This window comes from Atractosteus spatula, chromosome 7 (genome assembly GCF_055471065.1).
Source record: "Atractosteus spatula isolate fAtrSpa1 chromosome 7, fAtrSpa1.hap1, whole genome shotgun sequence".
NCBI classification, from domain to species: Eukaryota; Metazoa; Chordata; class Actinopteri; order Semionotiformes; family Lepisosteidae; genus Atractosteus; species Atractosteus spatula.
In genome coordinates, this window is record NC_142712.1 from 40463542 (window position 1) to 40481169 (window position 17628).

At 45.7% G+C, this 17628-nt stretch overlaps 1 protein-coding gene across 1 annotated transcript; it reads right to left on the reverse strand.

Annotated features, from left to right (window-relative positions):
- Positions 1-1596: 1596 nt before the first annotated feature.
- On the reverse strand, positions 1597-16822 carry LOC148830989 (EF-hand and coiled-coil domain-containing protein 1). The gene is made up of 7 exons (XM_088922053.1): positions 16201-16822; positions 12594-13122; positions 6174-6512; positions 4487-4655; positions 3842-4000; positions 3418-3487; positions 1597-2752 (listed from the first exon to the last, which is right to left on the reverse strand). The coding sequence occupies exons 1-7, from the start codon at positions 16820-16822 to the stop codon at positions 2613-2615; spliced, it is 2028 nt and encodes a 675-aa protein (XP_088778179.1). The 3' UTR covers positions 1597-2612.
- Positions 16823-17628: the final 806 nt, after the last annotated feature.

The window sequence follows — 17628 nt, forward strand, 5'->3', positions numbered from 1 at the left end:
AATGCTGGTTGAACCTGATGCTAGAATAGTTTACAAGGTTACCCCACTGTGGCACAGGTTCACCCAGAAGTAGTGGCACAGTTGCCTGAGATGCACCAGGGCTAGGTGAGCTTGCCACACAACAGGGACTCTTGTAATATCTGGCAATCTATTTCTGCCAGCACTGGGCACAGTACTGGGCTCCTGGTTTGTGGTGAACAATGGCTCCGAGCTGTGTTCTACTCTGGCCCGCTGTCAGGTGGGGGATCTAGCAGCAGGGTTTAGATCAGTCATCACCTTCAGCCTGTGACTGTACCTGATGTGAGTTTCCTAGGCACTCAGTTTACACAGAACTACCCTGTATCCACAAAAAAGAAACTCAATTTGGGTTATGTTTTATGAGGGAACAAGCACACAAAGCTATGCTTTTGTTTTCTCTGTCTGAGATGAGACAATAGCCTCTATTGTGGAAACAAGTAAATGTATCCTGGGTAGACTGAATGCTACAGAAAAATGAGTCATCTGTTCACAGTACAGGAATTACAGCCTGAAAGTTAAATATGGACCTTGTGACCTGATCTGGATCCAAGGCCAACTGTATTGTGCCAGCGCAGCCCTGCCAGTGCAATCCTGCACTTCAGCTTTTGCTTCATCTCCTGTGGCTGGTGACGTTACACTCTTTGCTGTGGAATTCACAGGCCTGATAGCAGTTTGGGCACAAGCGCATCACGCCAGATAAGGCCACTTACATTACGTCTTCCACAAGATATCGGAGAACTCAGTGTTCGAACACGTCTGCAAGTGTCACGTTTAAAGACAGAATGTTGATCTTCAAAATCTACATGTATCTAAACTACTTTACAGGTTTGTTAACATTTTGATTCCTGGCCTAAAGCTTCTGAAACTTCTGAATCTGAGTTTTGGACATTTTTATTTTTATTTTAGATTCCCACATGAGCCTTGAGCAGAGACAGAAGTAAGAGAGCAGGGTCACTTGCAGTTTCATTACATTATTAATTAGCTTAGAAGAACTATGCTCTGTTACTAATGATTGATTCTCGAACAAGAGAAACGATGATCAGTCCCTCAGGGAGGGTTATTTCATAAGAATCCCCAGCTTAGACCTAAAATCAGTAACTGAAAAGGATACTCTTAATTATGAGGTACTGAAAGCAGAACTGCAGGTTCATAAATCCCCCACGAGCTCTGTCAGATTAGACTTGGAGATAGAGCTGGTTTTACACACTATTGGATCTGAGGTGGAAGTTTTCTCTGCATTTCTGGAGGTGTACTGGACAGAGGTTGAAGACCCCACCTCTCTCTCTCTCTCGTACGTCAGAGTCTGCAGTGTGAAAACAGAATTTACAAAATTCAAAATGAAAGAATCCAATTTATTCCCTGGCCTTATATTTTTTGCTGGCCCATCTCTTTCCTTGCACATCAATACTCTTGAGCTAAAGCCTTTCATTGCAAGCCAAGGGTTGAATCATGTTATTTCTACATTTTATTTTTGCTTAAATCAGTGCATTGATATGGTGAATCTTCCAGGGTTTCTTACAGTACATTCACAAGCTGTGGAATAGAAAGACAATATAATATATAGTCTAGTTACACAAATCCCCAATTTCACCATGAAACACATTGAGGAATGCAAAAGGCGCTGATTGAATTACTACACTTGCAACACAAGTTTTTTTTCTATACACCTTTTTACCAAGATGTGGACAGTTAGACCGAAGAGACATTTCAAGGAAAACAAGAGAGGGAGTTGTATGTTACATACAGACCATTCCTCTGCAATAAAATAGCACAAAGGGATGCTACATGTCATAAATATCATCCATTTATACAGTACAATTCTGAATAACTATGCATCTGTGAAAATCATATTTGGATAAACTTAGCTTTTGAATTAGGAGATTGTAGGTACCTGAGCTGCGGCCGAGAAACAGGACTTGAAGAGGTCTGGCAGTGAAAAAGCCAGGGCACTTTGTTGGATGAACTTGCCTGAACATCCTTTGTCTCATTGACTGTCAGAGCTGCTGTATTTGGAGCCAGTAAATGGACCCCTTGGACAGGAACAACACCCCCAGCAGTCAATTGATCATCTTTACTCAGTCCAGCTTTCATGCCCACCTCTTCCTCCTAGCAGCTTTAAGGGTTCCAATTCATCCAATCTGTGTAGGAGCCCCTCTGCTCTCCGATGTTCCAGATCCCAGGAAAAGCTGGGAGACCCAGTGGAAGCACTGGGATGTCCTGTCCCTGCATTCCCATCTACTCTGGGCTTGAAAAGGACTCCAGGCATTGATCGGATTGAAATGTTTTGTCAAAATTCCACTTGATGTCCTATCTAGTTCACAGGGTGTCCATGGTCTCTCTGCCTCTGCCTGTCATTGTTGCCCTCACACCCTGTCTGATGCCTGGAATTTGACCCAGATGCCCAGATGCAAGCTTGATGGCTTACAAGAGTGACCCCTGACTGACTAAAAAGGCATCAGACCAGGACCGTGATCAAGTTGCGTGATTCAAATCCAAAAAGCCCCTCTTCCCTGGCGTCACTCTCAGCCGCAGGGAAGCACTGGGGTTGAATCTCTTCCACCCTCTGTACCATCCCATAATGCACCCGTGTGCGCTCAGCAGGAGATGAGGAGGGGGTTGGCCATGCCACGCGGGTTCCTGCTCCCAGGCTGCCCTCCGCTGCATTCGCACAGCAGCTCGCAGGCCAGCAGCTGCTGGCACAGAGTATCCAGGACCTGAAGAGAGTGAGAGGGGCCTGTGGGGAGACAGGTGAGAGAGCGATTGCACATTTTCATGCACGACAGTACACATTGCGATGGTTGATGTGCTATGCTGCATGATTTTAGGCTGATGCTTTTATCCACAGTGACTTGCGTTTGCACCCATTTACACAGCTGGGAATTATACTGGAGTAATTCAAGTAAAGAAACTTGCTCAAGGGTACAACAGCAGTGTCTCAGCTGGGATTCAAATCTACAACATTGCAGTTACAGGTCCAGAACCTTATCCACTTCTCCACATGGCTTCCAAAAGTTACTGTTGTACCATACCCGTATGCACATAAATGATTTCACTTTGCTTAAGCACTCTTTATGCTTCTGAGAAATGGTGCAGCAATTGTTTGCAAGTGGAAGACTTTACTTCATTACAATACCCAATATTTTTTTTAGTGTGACGGAGTATTGAGTCCACTGAAACTGCTTGGCAGATTGCTGTGATAATGTTGAGTCTAAATGTCTTTAATAAAGAGGTCATAAGAAAGAAAACATAATAAGATCTGTTTAGAAAACTAAGTATATAAGCGGGCTGTGATATCACAGACTAAAGAAGGAATGCATAAAATTAGTTTAAAGCTTCTCACGGTATCTGGTATCAGGATTTATTAGGTTCAATTTTGATAAAGGCAAGAGAGAGGATTACCATGACCAGCTTTGCTACAAACTTCTAAAGTGTCCATCAGGATCTTCCCCAGGGCTCGGCGAGATATATTCTGTAAAACAGAGGGTGGGTTTCATCTGAGGCTGTGCTACAGTCAAAACATCGTAATTCTCAGAAATGCAGTTCCACCACTTACTCCTAGGTGGCACTGTTGACCATGGTAACAGCTGAAGCAGGTGGGCTGAAAGAGGTGATCTTTCTAATTCAAGAGAGGGACAGATGGTGCTGCCTCTGCTTTTCTAAACACTGACTAACCACTTGACAGAGTGCAAGCCTCTGGAGGAGCAGCAGAACGTCAGTGGTATTTTCCTGAGTTTGATCATCTTTCCACTCCCACACCTGGAAACTCTGTGGAAAAGGAAGCGTTTTCCAGGGCAGCAGTCCTGGCGCTCTGCTTCTGTATTACCTTGCTGCGCAGCTGGAGCAGCAGAGTCAGCACGTCGGCCAGCTTCTCCTCCAGCAGGGACAGGCGGACGCGCTCAGTCTCCACCATCTGCAGCTCCAGCCTCAGCATCTCTGCTTCCTCCTGCTTCAGCTGGAGGTCCTTCCCCACCGAGCACAGCAGCTGAGGGAGAGAAGCCCCTGAAAACTCAGCTCGGTAACTCTCCTTGATTCCCATTTCCTTAGCTCTCATCTCTAACGAATACGCCGCGGCGTATAACAGGGATCTCAGCCACCCGGGCTGGGGGAGTTCTCCTTTAGCTCAGCTGACAAGTTCCCTGTTGCGTGACCTCAGAGACCTGGGTTCGCACCCAGGCAGTGAGGGATGAACTGGCAGGGCAGGAGTGGCAAGGGTGGAAACCCCAAGAACCTTTATAGTTACAGCCTGTGAAGAGATGTGACTCATCAGTCCAGGCAGTAGGACAATAAGGCAGAGGGTTTCCTGTTCTAGTCTTACGGGATCCCTGAGTCTTCTGGTTTGTGCTCCAAATGAGAATTTCACTCTTGAACTAATGTCTTAAACTGGCCCAGCGAAGTAACTGAGGCCTGAGACAACAGGAGATATGCCTGCCTTCTGGGGAACTGAGTTTCACGCCCCTGATCCAGGTACCTTCTCCAGCTCGCTCTCTCTCTCCGTGCCCCTCTCCTTCTCTTCGGAGCGGGCGTGGCTTTTCCAGCTCCTCCCTCTGAGCTCTGCCGTCATGGAGATGCCGTCTGGGGTGTTACCGTGGTAACAGGTCTGGCTGATGAGCAGGTGGCGTGCAGCAGTGTTCTGACAGCTGTCAGGAAAGAGAAGGAGGAGGCAGCAGTTCACTAAACTTAATCAGAGGAGAATGAGAAAAGGCAGGTGTTCCCATTTAACTTATGTACCTACAAAAGAACAGTGTACATGGCTCACTGAGGCAGCACAATGCATCTGTGGGTTTCTAAATTTGGACAGTTCTTGGTGTCTCACGTACACTTTGTAGGTTGTGTGGCTTGTACACTCAAGGTTAGCCAAATCCACTGGCATCTTCTTAAAGTTCATTGGGATGTGCCGTAGAAGGTGAAGTGATATCAGGGTGAAGCCCTGGTACAGCACAGAGAGATCTGGTAAAGAATAGCAGTCAGGGGCAGGCATGACAAAGCAAAGCCAAAGCAAGGTGGCAAGTAAGGCAAGGCATAACAAATCCATCATGATCTACTTTCATAGACACAGATGCCGATCAGCGGCCAAGCTTTGTCTGTCTGTGCAGCTCGGCTCTGGAGCAGAGGTGCTTATGTGACAGCAGTTGCAACAGAAAGACAGCGAGTGGACTGGACTGGACTGGCTGCTGTGGGCCACAGAAGCTCAGCCTCTTCGAATACTTCTAAAGATCGGAATCGCAGGGACCTTCCAGACGAAGAGACTTGGAAAATGTCCTATTTGTCCTTATAAGGAGAAGACTGAAATTACATTGGAGAGAGTTCTTTATTCTGTATCCTCGCGCTGCACTAGTGAAACGAGTCAGATACAGTTGTGAGGGAACAGGGAATTGAACCAGACCTGAAAGGCCCGAATAGTGGGTTCTGTCCCAAAATATGAACACAAACCAGCAACCAAAACAGAAACAAAGAGGTGTTTTTTTCCTTAGTCAGGATTCTCTTCAATCTAGTCTTTGTAAAGCAACAAGACCCATTTTCCCTGTTGCAGAGACACTAAATGTGTTCTCTCCTTCTTCAGCACCTCTTGTTATTAAGTTATTAAATACAAAGGGGGGCACAGTGGTGTGGAGGTTAGCACTGCCTCTCAGCTGCTATATCATGGGTTCTGGACAAGGGAACGGTCTGTGTGGAGTCTGCATGTTCTGTTATGGGCCATGTGGGTTTTCACTGGGTGTTCTGGTCTCCTATTGCAGTCTAAAGATTGTATGGAGGTGTGAGTGAATGTGTGTCTGCCCTGTTATGGACTGATGTCCTGTCCAGGGGAGAGTCACTCGCTCTGTGTTAACTTATCACTATGGAAGCCAGGACAAGCACTGGCCTGACAAGCTCTTGGATTTTGAAATTACCCACTTACAGCTCTTCAAGCATAGAACCCATGAGTCCAGTGAACTCATATTTGCCAGCAAAAACTGGACTGCAGTCTGTGAGTGGGCAATGCTCTGTGAGCAAAGTGGTACAGTGAGTCAGAAGACATCTAAAAATGGGAGGTACGTCCTTATATAAGGCTGTAAGGCTAAGGAACAAACTGCCAGGCCGAGTTATTGGATGAGATCTGGGACTGATGTCAGCAGTAATAAATGAGCAGGCGGGCTCCCTGCTGTTCTGCAGCTCACCCCTTGGCGCAGCAGTGGAGGCGGCTGATCAGCCTCTTGACTTCCACAAGGCAGCACTGCCCTTCCTCGCCGCCCCTCTCCTCCTCCTCGTCTGAAGCGGCGCGCCCCTCCACGGCTCTCTGCAGCCCCTCTTCCGCCTGGGGGGAGACGCAGACTGCCGTCACGGCCTCGCTGGCCGCCTGCTGCCCGCTTTGGGAGCGGGCTTCGTCTCCTCGGGCGCAGGAGTCGTCTCGGCCTGTGGGGGAGTGGCGCTGCGAGGGGCCCTGGGGGTCGGAGGTCGTTGGGGCAGCGGCCCCCTGACTCACAGTGTCCGTCTTGCACGTGCACCGAGCCCGAGTCCTGCGGAAGACAAGTCAACACGCCCTGAAGGGGGAGCACCTGGGCTGGTCTCATCTCTGCCCTGCGAGACCTTTATCTTCTCTTTCATTTACTCATTTTCATCACATTTTTCTGTCCCGCAGGTGTGACGACAAAGGCAAATATTGCAGCTATTTATTTAAAAGAACAGAAAAAACACAAGGAAAGAAATGCAATCTTGGACGACCGAAGGAGAAAAACCAGAGAAGGCTGCAGGTTATAGAAATGAGATTTCAGATCAGTTTTAGAAAAACAAATCTGAGGATAGAAACTTCTGAGGCAAACATCGCAACAGCCTGGGGTGACAAAGCTGACAAAAAACGCTCCTGTTTAACTAATCTTGCGTTTTCGTTTTGGGTCAGGCACCAAGAAGAGGCCTGCACAATGACACCTACAGTGTGAAATGAGGTATTGTATGTCATTTGTTTTAAATAAGTATTTTGTGGCCTCTGAACCATTCCTCAGACAGCAACAGCTGCTTTCCTGTTTGTCATCAGTCAAACTGATGAGGATGAACTCATTGCTCTTGGGAATAGACCTCTCTTTTTTTTCCTCAAACAAAGCAAATATGCAAAGGTGTTTACACAAAGTTCTTGGCATCGTGGGTGATCTAGGGAATGAATGCAGTAGTAGGGCTGAAAAGAGAGAAGTCATCTCCTGTTGGCAGTGTCGCTGTTTGCCTTCAGCTGTGGGGGGTGATTCTTCTCCTCTGCCCCAACACCTGGAATAATGTGACCTTGCTCTCCGTTGACAAACCCCACTGAGCTCTTTCTCACTGGGGAGGAGGTTGGGGAAAGTGGGGGAGCAGTCACGCCTGGCGCTGAGGCTGTGAGTGGGGGCACACTGTCCCCACAGGATCCTGTTTGCTCAGAGCAGGCGAGAATGGAGATTAGCTGGGCCCTGCTGGGAGGGAGTTACTGGGAGAGAGCTTTCCCGTCATGCTAAGGGGTCATCAGCCTGGTAAGCACCAGCTGCTCTCGCTGCTGCAGTCCTCAGCCTTCCAGCCTGCAGCTCTGATTGCCACATTCCAAAAACACACATCGCTGCTCTGGAATATAAGAAGAGCAACCACTATATTCATGGGCATTAACGAACATCTTAGACTTAGGTTAAAAGAACTGCCACTGGATACTCTTTAGTTTTGAAATAAAAAGGCTACAAGAGGACTTGATCCACTGAGAACAGGAAGCATGTCTTTACATACAGGGTTATGGGAGTCGGGATTTCTTTTAAGAAGCAAATGGCAGCAAAACCAGCTAGATGAGCTGAATGTCTTCCTCTCCTTTGTAACCATTCTTTTGTTCTTATCTCTCTCCGCTTGCAAAGGTGACCAACACACAAGGACAGCAAACAGCAGTCAGTGACGCTAGCCAGACGCACTCCTGTCCCTGCAGCGACACGCTTCCCTGAGGCGAACTGCTGTTCCTCCCTGGGCAAGAGCACCGAATTCAGTGGAGTCTGAGGACAACGGGTCCTCTGGGGAACAGGAAGGAGGCAGGCGCATGTCTTTCACTCACAGTGCTCCAGCCCGAGCTGTTTGCTAAACATGTCAGTGATTCTTCATTGTCAGGTCCTGCGGGTGCTGTGCTCAGAACGGAACAGCAAAAACAATATCATCATTGTATCCTTCTCTTTTTTTCCTCATCAAACACACACATTTACACAATAACTAATATTTATAAATCTGTCTTTGCACCATGATTAAGAAAAAACTAGTAGGTTGAAAATTTTTACTAGGATTTTAGATATTTTAACATGATTTTATATAGGGTCTTTAAAAACCATCTCAAAGTGCTTATTTCTTCAACAAGTAAAGACTTCTTAATCCTCTAGGGAAGGAAATAAAAGCATAATAATAAATTATATGAAAGGCTAAACAGGAAACTGGAGGAATTGTGAAATGGTAATTATAAGGTCAGAATTTAAAAGACGAATCTGAACTGGCAGCTCAATCAAGGAATGAATTTTAAAAAGGGCTAATTCCCTAAGTCTATTTTTTTGGTTTACAGATTTTAAAAAAGCATCTACAGATAACTCCATGGAGACATCACGAGACGGAAAATTCGATCTGGCCATCCTGAAATGTGATGATAATGCCTTTCACTGCCCAGCGCTGCTTTAATTGGAGAAGCCTGAGTTGGAGGAGGTAGCACTGCATGAGCCTGTTAGCAGCAACTAATGAGCTCCACCTGCCTCTCTCCGCTCACTGCAGCGCGTCAGCCGGCTCACCAGGGTGGGCTTCAGGGGGGCTAACAAGCAAAAGGAGGGAGAGGGAAGCAGGAGGATAGCTGAGCTACCCCTGGCTTCTATACCTCCCACACCGGAGCTGGGCTTGAGAAGTGGGCCCTTCTTCCTCACGCGGTTTGGCTGGCTAACTCGAAACTCGGAATACACACACCCTGCAAAAGCTTGTCCCTTGCTCAAAATAAGGAGGGCAGGAGCACATAAGAATAAGAGCAGTTATAAAGGACAGGAAGTTGTCTGGCCCATCAGTCTTGTTTGGTACGTGGCTAATTGATCCAGGGATCTTTTGAAAGAAGCCAAGGTAACTTGTTTCATTCTCCCACAACTCTTGGGGTAGCCTCCTGTTTTTTAAATGCACTTTCCTCTTAGTTTGCATGTGTGCCCTCTGGTTTGTGGTTTACTGAACCCTGTAAAAGTCTTACAGGTGCAGTGTGCTTTGATCTCCAGGGTCAGGGTTTAGTGAAAAAAGGAGGGGCTCACTGCAATTTCACTCACTTTCTGGAATTGATGCTTCTCTGCCGTATTTTGGCCTGGGCAGTCAGGGAGGCTTCACATTATCTGCTGATTTACAGATCAGGAGCAAGTACTGGCCTGTCTGCTCTAAAAGACGAGGGAATTCAGGGGTCGGCACCCCTGATCCTTAGGTATACAACTCAATGGGCACATTTCCCTTTCATCAACATGACTCAGAAATGTTGAACATCAGCTGGCCAGTAGGTGTGGAGCAGATTAATTAACAGAAGACATATGAAAAGACAAAGACTGCATTATCAGAATCATTATATATACTGCATACTGTACACACTGTTTTCTTCTCCTGTCATTTGTTCAGCAAGTATGGGACTAACCCTGCTCTCCTAGGGAGATATTCTGACTTAGAAATGTTCATCCATGAGCCCACAGATAGTATCTTTGCACAACTGGCTTCTCAGTCACGCACATACAGCAAATGCATGATTGGAAATTGCAGGTTCGTCTTGTACCAGGATTGCTATTGTAGAGGTACAGCAGGAGGGCACAGCTAACCAGCTTCATGGCAAGATACCTATTCCCTATTAGTGCGTGACCAATCCAGCACAGGGTGAATTTTGCTTAAGCAGCTTTATTATTGGCTTGCTGTAGTGGAGAGACAGGGTCTTAGGCTTGTGGGTTCAGTGGGAGTCTTGGTGGGGAGGCTGGTCACTGAGCTGCTAGAATAATGGCTATATCTAGAGCACTGAAATTGTGACACTTTGTAATTGTGTTCAGGTTTTGCTGCTTAGCTGTTCTCACAAGTGGTCAGCAGGTCTGTCCCTAGCGTTGAAATTGGAGTACTGTTTGCTGTTTCTCCCTCTGCCATCTATGCTGTTTTTCTTATTAAATTACATAGTGAACCCGTGAAGCACTAGGGTTATTTCAAGTACCTGACATCCACAGCTTTAGCAGGATGAAAACCTTGAGTAGAGTCTTGGTAAACCTAGTCTAACTGCTCCAGGGGTCTGTTCACTGCGGTGCTGTGATTCACTTTGCCTGCAGCTGTGGACTGAATTAGTTTTCGCATGCGAATACAGAGACAGGGCTTATTGAAACCTGAAAAGACAGGAGGACAAGATTCAGATCCTCCCCCCACCAGGCTGCATGACACCCCCTGCTGGGCACTCCTGTATTAAACCCACACTGTCCCCCTCGACCTCTATTCCTGCCTCCAGGCTTTTGTCAGCTCAGAAGAGTGTCAATTTGTCGGCTCTGTGGGCAGCAAAAGAGCTTTGCTCCCTGCAGCCTAGTCTTTCCCCACCTGCAAAATGTGCATTTGACCAGCCAGCCTCTTTTCTTTGTCTTCACAAGACCTCCCGCTTCAATGGCAAGTGCACTGTCCCTCACTTCTCTGCCTTTGTCATTCTTGCCAATCCAAAACCTTCAAACCCCCCTACATCTTTGCAGGCCCCTTGAGAGTTGCTGGGTCAGTACAGGAGCTCTTCTGTGTCCCTGTACAATCACATCAAATCCCATTGCTTAGCCTCCTCCTGCACCGATTAAATTAGTAAACTGAATAATCAGCAGAGAGAGTCATGCAGACCCTTAGACTTCACATTTAAACATAGGAATTGGTCCCCTGAATCTGAAGCAAGAAAATCCATTAATGCACTGGGTACCATAGATATTTGTCAGACTGCTATTTGTCCACATCTGTGTACGACTGTACTTTCTATTCAAGAACAACAAAGATCCTTGCTCATTAACAAAGTGCTGAACTACGATCTTCTCATGTTCCTGATTAATAGTCATCGAACAGTTTACAGAGATAATGAAGGAAATGCCTGACTTAGTACAGCCTGGCCGTGGGTAGGAAACAGAGGACAGACGGGGTGGAAGCGAGTGTCTGTGTCCCAGGCCCTCTCCCTCTTGTTCCAATGAGATTAGGAAACCCTGAGGTCCTGTATTCACTGGCTTCAGGATGCAGGCTGGAAGAATAAACCTGGCCCTGTAGATGGTAATCTCCTTAATAATAACAAGCCAGAAACATATAATTAAGTCGTCCCAAAGATTTCCTTATCTGTTGATGGCAAATTGTCCACTCCATCCCCTCCCCAGCTGCTCCCCTCCGCAGCCGGCCAGCCTGTCTTGTGTCTCAGAGCAATCCCAGGCCTCCTCTTTGTCTCCAAACCTCACACCATCTCAGACAGTAGTCGAGAAACACAGTAAATGAGGACATTTTGCCATCTAATTAAGTTATCTAAATCAAACTGAACAATCCGTGTGCCTACTCTACATTATTACTCGTAGAGAAAAACACTGCCCAGGACACATACTGTAACAGAGAGGCACCGCAGCACTGTCTCTGAGCTATGCCTGTGCTCAGCTATTTTATATTGCACTAGCACATAATGGTCAGTGAGACACTAGCGCAGGACTTTCCATGGTGAACGGAGGTGTGATTAAGTTTTTTTTTACCACAATTGCAATTACAATAGTCTTTTCAGCATTTTTTCTGGGTCTTAGTTAGGGCCAGGCTTAATATGTTTAAATGCTGAAGAAACTCCCAGACTAAAACACACTGGTAAAAACAAGGACCATTCTGAAAAAGTCTCAAAAAAGCAAGAGACAGCACAGGAAGAGATTTTGTTTCGTAATGAGCCACCGAAAATAAAACCAAATCACTGCAGGAAAGTGTTTAGAGGGACCAGTGTCTTGGAAGAGTCTTGGAGTCAAAAAAGAATTCTATCAGCACTTCATAGCTCTTTTTAGCTCTTTTATCAAAATTATTTTAACTCTTTTCTTTCCTTAGGATCACATACTCAAGTCCAAAAGACAAAAGAACGCCTTCAAGATGAGAATCTCAGCTCTAAAATCATTTAAGACCCCCTAGCACAGCTTAATGCCCAGCAGACACTGAGGAAGGCCTGTGTCATCATTGAAGACTCTTCTCCTATTCTTCATCAGTCTTTTGAACTTCCTTCAGGAAGACGGTTTCACACATAGAGGAAAATTTAGCTTTGTTCCAGAGGCCATCAGACTTGCAAACAATGAGTGCAAAGAAGTTTTATCAATATGATCTCTGCCCCCTCTGTATAAATACATGTATGTTAATACTTTCTTAAATACCTAACAAACTGATTATTATTTTAATTTGTATTATAGTACAGAGATCTTACAATGCATGTGCATTCCGTTAATGTCATAATCATTTTATGGACCTTTAGCAGTTTTTACTTTTTTTTCTTAGCAATGTTGCGATACCATGTTTCTTCCAATTGTATTTGGGATGTGTTGTGTTTTGCACTGCTTGCTCTCTAAGTTGCCTCCATTGGGGATGAACTGAACTGGGAGTGTCTGACTCACCTGTATGACTGGATCTCTGCCTCCAGCTCCTGAACCCGGTCCTCTAAAGCAGGGACCAGGCTTGCTCGGCCCTGCATCTCTCGCACCTTGGCCAGCCCGGTGACCAGGGCGGAGCGGGCGTCCTCCGCCTTCCTCTTAATGTCGCCGTTCTCGTGCTGCAGCCAGGAAACCAGCACCCCCAGCCGGCGCGCCTCCCCTGCCGCTGCCCCCAGCTCCTCCTCCAGCCTCTGATTGAAGCGCATGGCCTCCTCCAGCTGCCCGTCCCGGGACGCCCGCACGAGCTCCAGCTCCCTGAGCAGCGCTCGGGTCCCCCGTGTGCTCCGGTCCGCTCGGGGGTCCCTGTCCGCGGGCACCTTCTTCCTGTCCGCATCTCGGGGAGACCCCTCCCCCTGCCTGCGGGCGGCCACCTCCAATGCCAGACAGCGGGCGTCGCTGCCCTGCAGGGCTGCGCGCATGTCCTCCACCAGCTCCCGCAGGCTGGCATTCTCTATCTCCAGCTGGCTCAACGCCGCCCCCTGTGGACCGGAGTCTGCAAGTAAGGGGAGGGAACAGGAAAGTCTGTTACAATGGTGCACAACTGCTGTGCTCAGACACTCTCCTACAAGTTTCAGATGTTTAGCTGGTGGTTGGTACTAAACATAATTAATCAATTTAAGAATCCAATTAGAAAAAAAATAATTTCTGGAACCTTTCCTCCCAATTTAGTGCTGCACTGACCTTGGAAGATACACAGTAGCCATTCTGTTCCAGTCACTCCTCTACACCACATACCAGGTGTGAGCAGTTGCTTCAACATTCCAAGTGGATGGATGGGAGGCCAGATTAGACGAACACAAGGTGGAATTCAGCCAGGACACTATGTCTAAGAACCTCCTCCTGAACAAGGCCGAGAGATCATCGAGGACTGAGTTGTCAGGCACCTCCTACAACAGTGTCCACAATCACCTGATAGAAGCATTGCTTTGGAAATTTGTTAACCAATGTGAACAGTGTCACCTGCTGTTCCACCAGAACAACTTGCCACGGCAACCTTGTTTTCTTTAGCCTCCCATCCCAGTACTGACATGGCCCAACATTGCTTAACTTGTAGGATCTGATGAGATCAGGCTATAAGGTGGTAACGCTGTTACCTCCTTAAATCAGATACTGTGTTTAAGGGTATAAATACAGTAACAAAAAAGTATGTCATTTTTGGACTAGGTGTTCTTCACTGCTGGTTTAATTGGGGATGTGGGGTTTATACTGTGTCTCAGTAGTGCATGTCTCTGAACTCCTACTTTGTCTCTACTGTGTATCCATCCCAGCAGGGCAGAGCTGTCAGTCTGGACTTGGGACTCAAAGGAATAGGCGTGGCCTCAGTGTTTCCAGGGGGTTGACTGGGCAGTGTCAGATGAGTTTTCCCCTCTGCTGTCCCACAAGACCAAGATTAGCTGAAGATCACCCTGGTGTTTACATGCAGACTTCTGGACATTTTGTAAATCTTAAAATATGATTTGTACTGTTAAGCACCTAATCTGTAACTCAGATTTAAGTCCAGCCCTTATAGCCTAGACTTCCACAGCCTTGATCAAGACCAAGAAACAAGAGGACACCCACTTATTTTCAACCCTTTTGTTATGTAGGATTACCGCATTTAAAATTTCATGCTGGGTTGTTTTTTTGGATGTTTGCAGATATTGTAGATCATTAGTGACTTGTCTCAAGAACCATACGAGACACTCGTGACACCAAAAAGCAGTAAGCCCATAGTGGAAGCTTGCTTAAGTTTCATTGTAAACGTTTCTCAATCTGCACGGCTGTCTTAATTTCTTAAGGGTGACAAAAAAAATGACCCATAATGACAGATCAGGTGACTAGGAGCAAACTTTGTGATGAATAAAGTCCATTGTGCCCCGACCATTGCTACCCCTTATTTTTGTAATATAATCAATTTTTATAAAGCAGACAAAAGTCATCTTGTATTTCAAATGCATAATGATATAGCCTAAAGGGAAAGTCTCACTATATGAAAATGTGGAGAGCAATCATGTCATGTATTTCCATTGCATATTCTGACTTGTTCGCTCTATTTTTTTTTTTCAAAAAGCAAGGTCATCTCTTATCGGGTTTCTGCAGTACGGGAATCACAAGTCAGACCGAATCCAGGATGGATCGAGGCCCTGCAGCACTGACCTGACAATCTGGGGTATGTGTTTTTTTCCTTGCTATTCTTGTTGTTTTACATTCAGAAGAACTGCACAAATGTGGCACAAGCTGTCCGTGAGCCACAGTTTCAGCTTTTACGACATTTTAAAAATGCATACAGTATGCACATAATAAATCTGTCATGCAAATCAAGCAAACCTCAAGTCCCAGAGGAGCAAAAGTGCTGGATATTAAGTTACACCAAGGACTTCCTTAGCGCATCCTGATCTGGACAAGATTAGGACACTTAGGACACTGGGTAGTAGTTCAAACGGGGTGAAATTAGGGTAAATAAAATGAGCTGGGACATCCTTGAAACAAAGGAATTTCAACCAATTGCTAGATGCAGTATACTTATCTGGGTGTTGTCAGCCTGCCAGTATTATCTTTACCTCTTGAAGATGACTTGATAAGAAAACAGATTGTAAAAGTGACAAAGGCAACAAGTTCAAACTGATTGATTTTGTTTGTAATGACAGACACTGTTATAAAACCAGGCAAGGAGACTGTGTGTGAGAGCATGTGTCTATAAATTGACCAATCAATTGCATTAATCTTTTGGCCAGTTACTATGGATTAGAACTCTTTCATGCATGCCTAAAGCCAAAGCTCTTGCAGCTCAGGCAGCTCCTTTTGAGATTGAAATAGAAATCGTTTTTACCAAAGGGAGGAGGATCACCACTTTTTTAAAGCAGGATTTCATTTGCAAAGAAAAGCAAAAATGTTTTCGGTAATACGTTAGTCTTTTAAACTGTTCTTAAACTGGTAAGAGTGAGCAGATGCATGTTTAGTACTTCTTAACTAATTCTTAACTGAACATGCAGTTAAGAATTTAAAAGATTAGAATATTAGAGTTCACTATAAATACACTGAAAATATCCACCATAAAAAAACAGAAACACTTCTGAAACTGAGACTGGGAAAACAAGTGTCAGGCACAGGTATTGAATAATTTTGCAGTACTTCCATTTCTAATGAGTAGTTTATGATTATGACAATTAATGTATTTTGAGCTTCATACCATTAGTGTCCATATACTGTACACTGCCCCTGATCTATGCAGTCCGTACACCATATACAGTCCCCAGTGGATTTATTAAATGTTATTACTTAATTATATACTTATCAGACAATGGGAATTTAGCCTTGTTTGATAGTTTAATTATTTTTTCTAGTCAAATTTTACTTCGACTGATAATAGACATTACTGATTATATAATCGTGTCTACCTTAACAGTGCAGAAAACGAATTAAATGCGGGACTTGAACTTCAAATGTAACGTTTTAGCGTTGGGGGTTACATAAAGGTTAATTTTCAGAAAACAAAAGTGTTTTGTTATTTGTTATGAGTAACAACATGTAAAGAATTGCGCGAGTAGTCAAGGAGCAAATAACAGCTCGTGCCTTGCATGGAGAGGTCTACCTGTCTCATCCTCTGACTCCTCGGAGCAGTGGTGCAGATTGTCGAGCTTCAGGATTGACCGCGATTTGTGGATCTGTTTCTTCCCTGAAGGGACGTCTTTGGAGAGGTCGAAACTGACGCACTTTCTCCTCCGAACCCGCGGCCAACGGAGCCTGATCTCGCGCTCTATGTGTTCAGTTTCCTCGGCCACGGGAAGGCGGGCGTCAGCTTTACTGCCCCCGGAGCGGAGGCAGAAGTACCCGCAGAGACGAGAGTGGAACTCCTTGAAGCCCAGCTCCGGGGGCAGCCTCGAGCAGATCCCCTGTGTCTCTCCCCCATCTGCCTTCTCCTCCTCTCCCTGCTCGGCCTCGAGGATTCCCAGGACCGCACACAGCAGCCTAAAATCCTCCGCGGACACGAGGTCGTCCCCGCTGTAGTAAGCCAGATGGTGGAATATTTCCTGCAGGTACTGGTCGATGCCAGTCGCCAGGACCACAATCTCGTTTTCGACGCCCGGGTCCGGATCGTAATGGTGAGTTAGAGCGCTACGGAGCCACTCGCTCTTGCGGGATGGACGAAAAGTTGAGAGTGTCCGAGGAGAACTAGGTGGATCTGTTACTGTGGGATTCTGAGAGTGTCGCATCTTTTACTGAAGAAACAGTACTTAAAGAGAATTATCTAGGTAATCCTGAAAAATGTATTGTTTTTTGAAGCAGGAAGCATAAATTTAGAAAATGCTCGCAAAGTTCTTGTAATTTAAATTTGTTTAAGCGTTTAAAGAAAATTCCAAAGCTCCAGTTTTAGAAAAAAAAGCAATTAATATTCGTTCTTGACTGCGATAACACGCTCGCCTATAAAGTGACAAAGCAGTGACTTTGGCGTTCACACCTCAGCAACGACAGGTAAATCATTTAACTCGCTGGCAAATCACTTTCAGTGGTAGCGAGGTGATAAAACTAAAACGTTTTTAAACCTCTCAAACTCAAAACCTGTGAAGGGTTATAGGAATGTGCGTTTATTACAGTTTTAGAAAAACCGCAGGTATAACCGCCTAAATGATATACCTGCTAACTAAAGCAAATAAATGAGATATACGAAGAGAAACCAAATCTGTTTAAGAAAGGAATAGTAATAAAGATTCCCAATAAAAAGCGTCAAGAGCTGTAAAGCGGTATTTAGTCCACAGATGAGCACGCGCAAATAAAAAGTATACAAAAAAGTTATTAGTTATTCTCTTAATGGATAGCGGTCCTGTAAACCACAGATTGAATGTGATGACGATGGATTACATCAGAGAGATGTCCCGTCCTTGAGGGCTTCTGTAACATCCAGTACGGATCATCTTCGTCACTTTCTTCCTCCTGCCGGGCTCCGGGCTCGTGTCCTTCAGCTCTCGCTGTGCTCTGACTTGACTGAGCCGCAGACGGGGGCACGGGAAGTTTTCAATTT

Bases quoted from the DNA above. Each gene is read 5' to 3' on its own strand.
- LOC148830989 (XM_088922053.1), bottom strand. From the start codon at position 16,822: ATGCGACACTCTCAGAATCCCACAGTAACAGATCCACCTAGTTCTCCT. The intron at 13,123-16,200 runs GTAGACCTCTCC...CCTTACTTGCAG, and splicing joins GGAGTCAGAGGATGAGACAG to ACTCCGGTCCACAGGGGGCG. The intron at 4,656-6,173 runs GTGAGCTGCAGA...CTTTCCTGACAG, and splicing joins CTCCACTGCTGCGCCAAGGG to CTGTCAGAACACTGCTGCAC.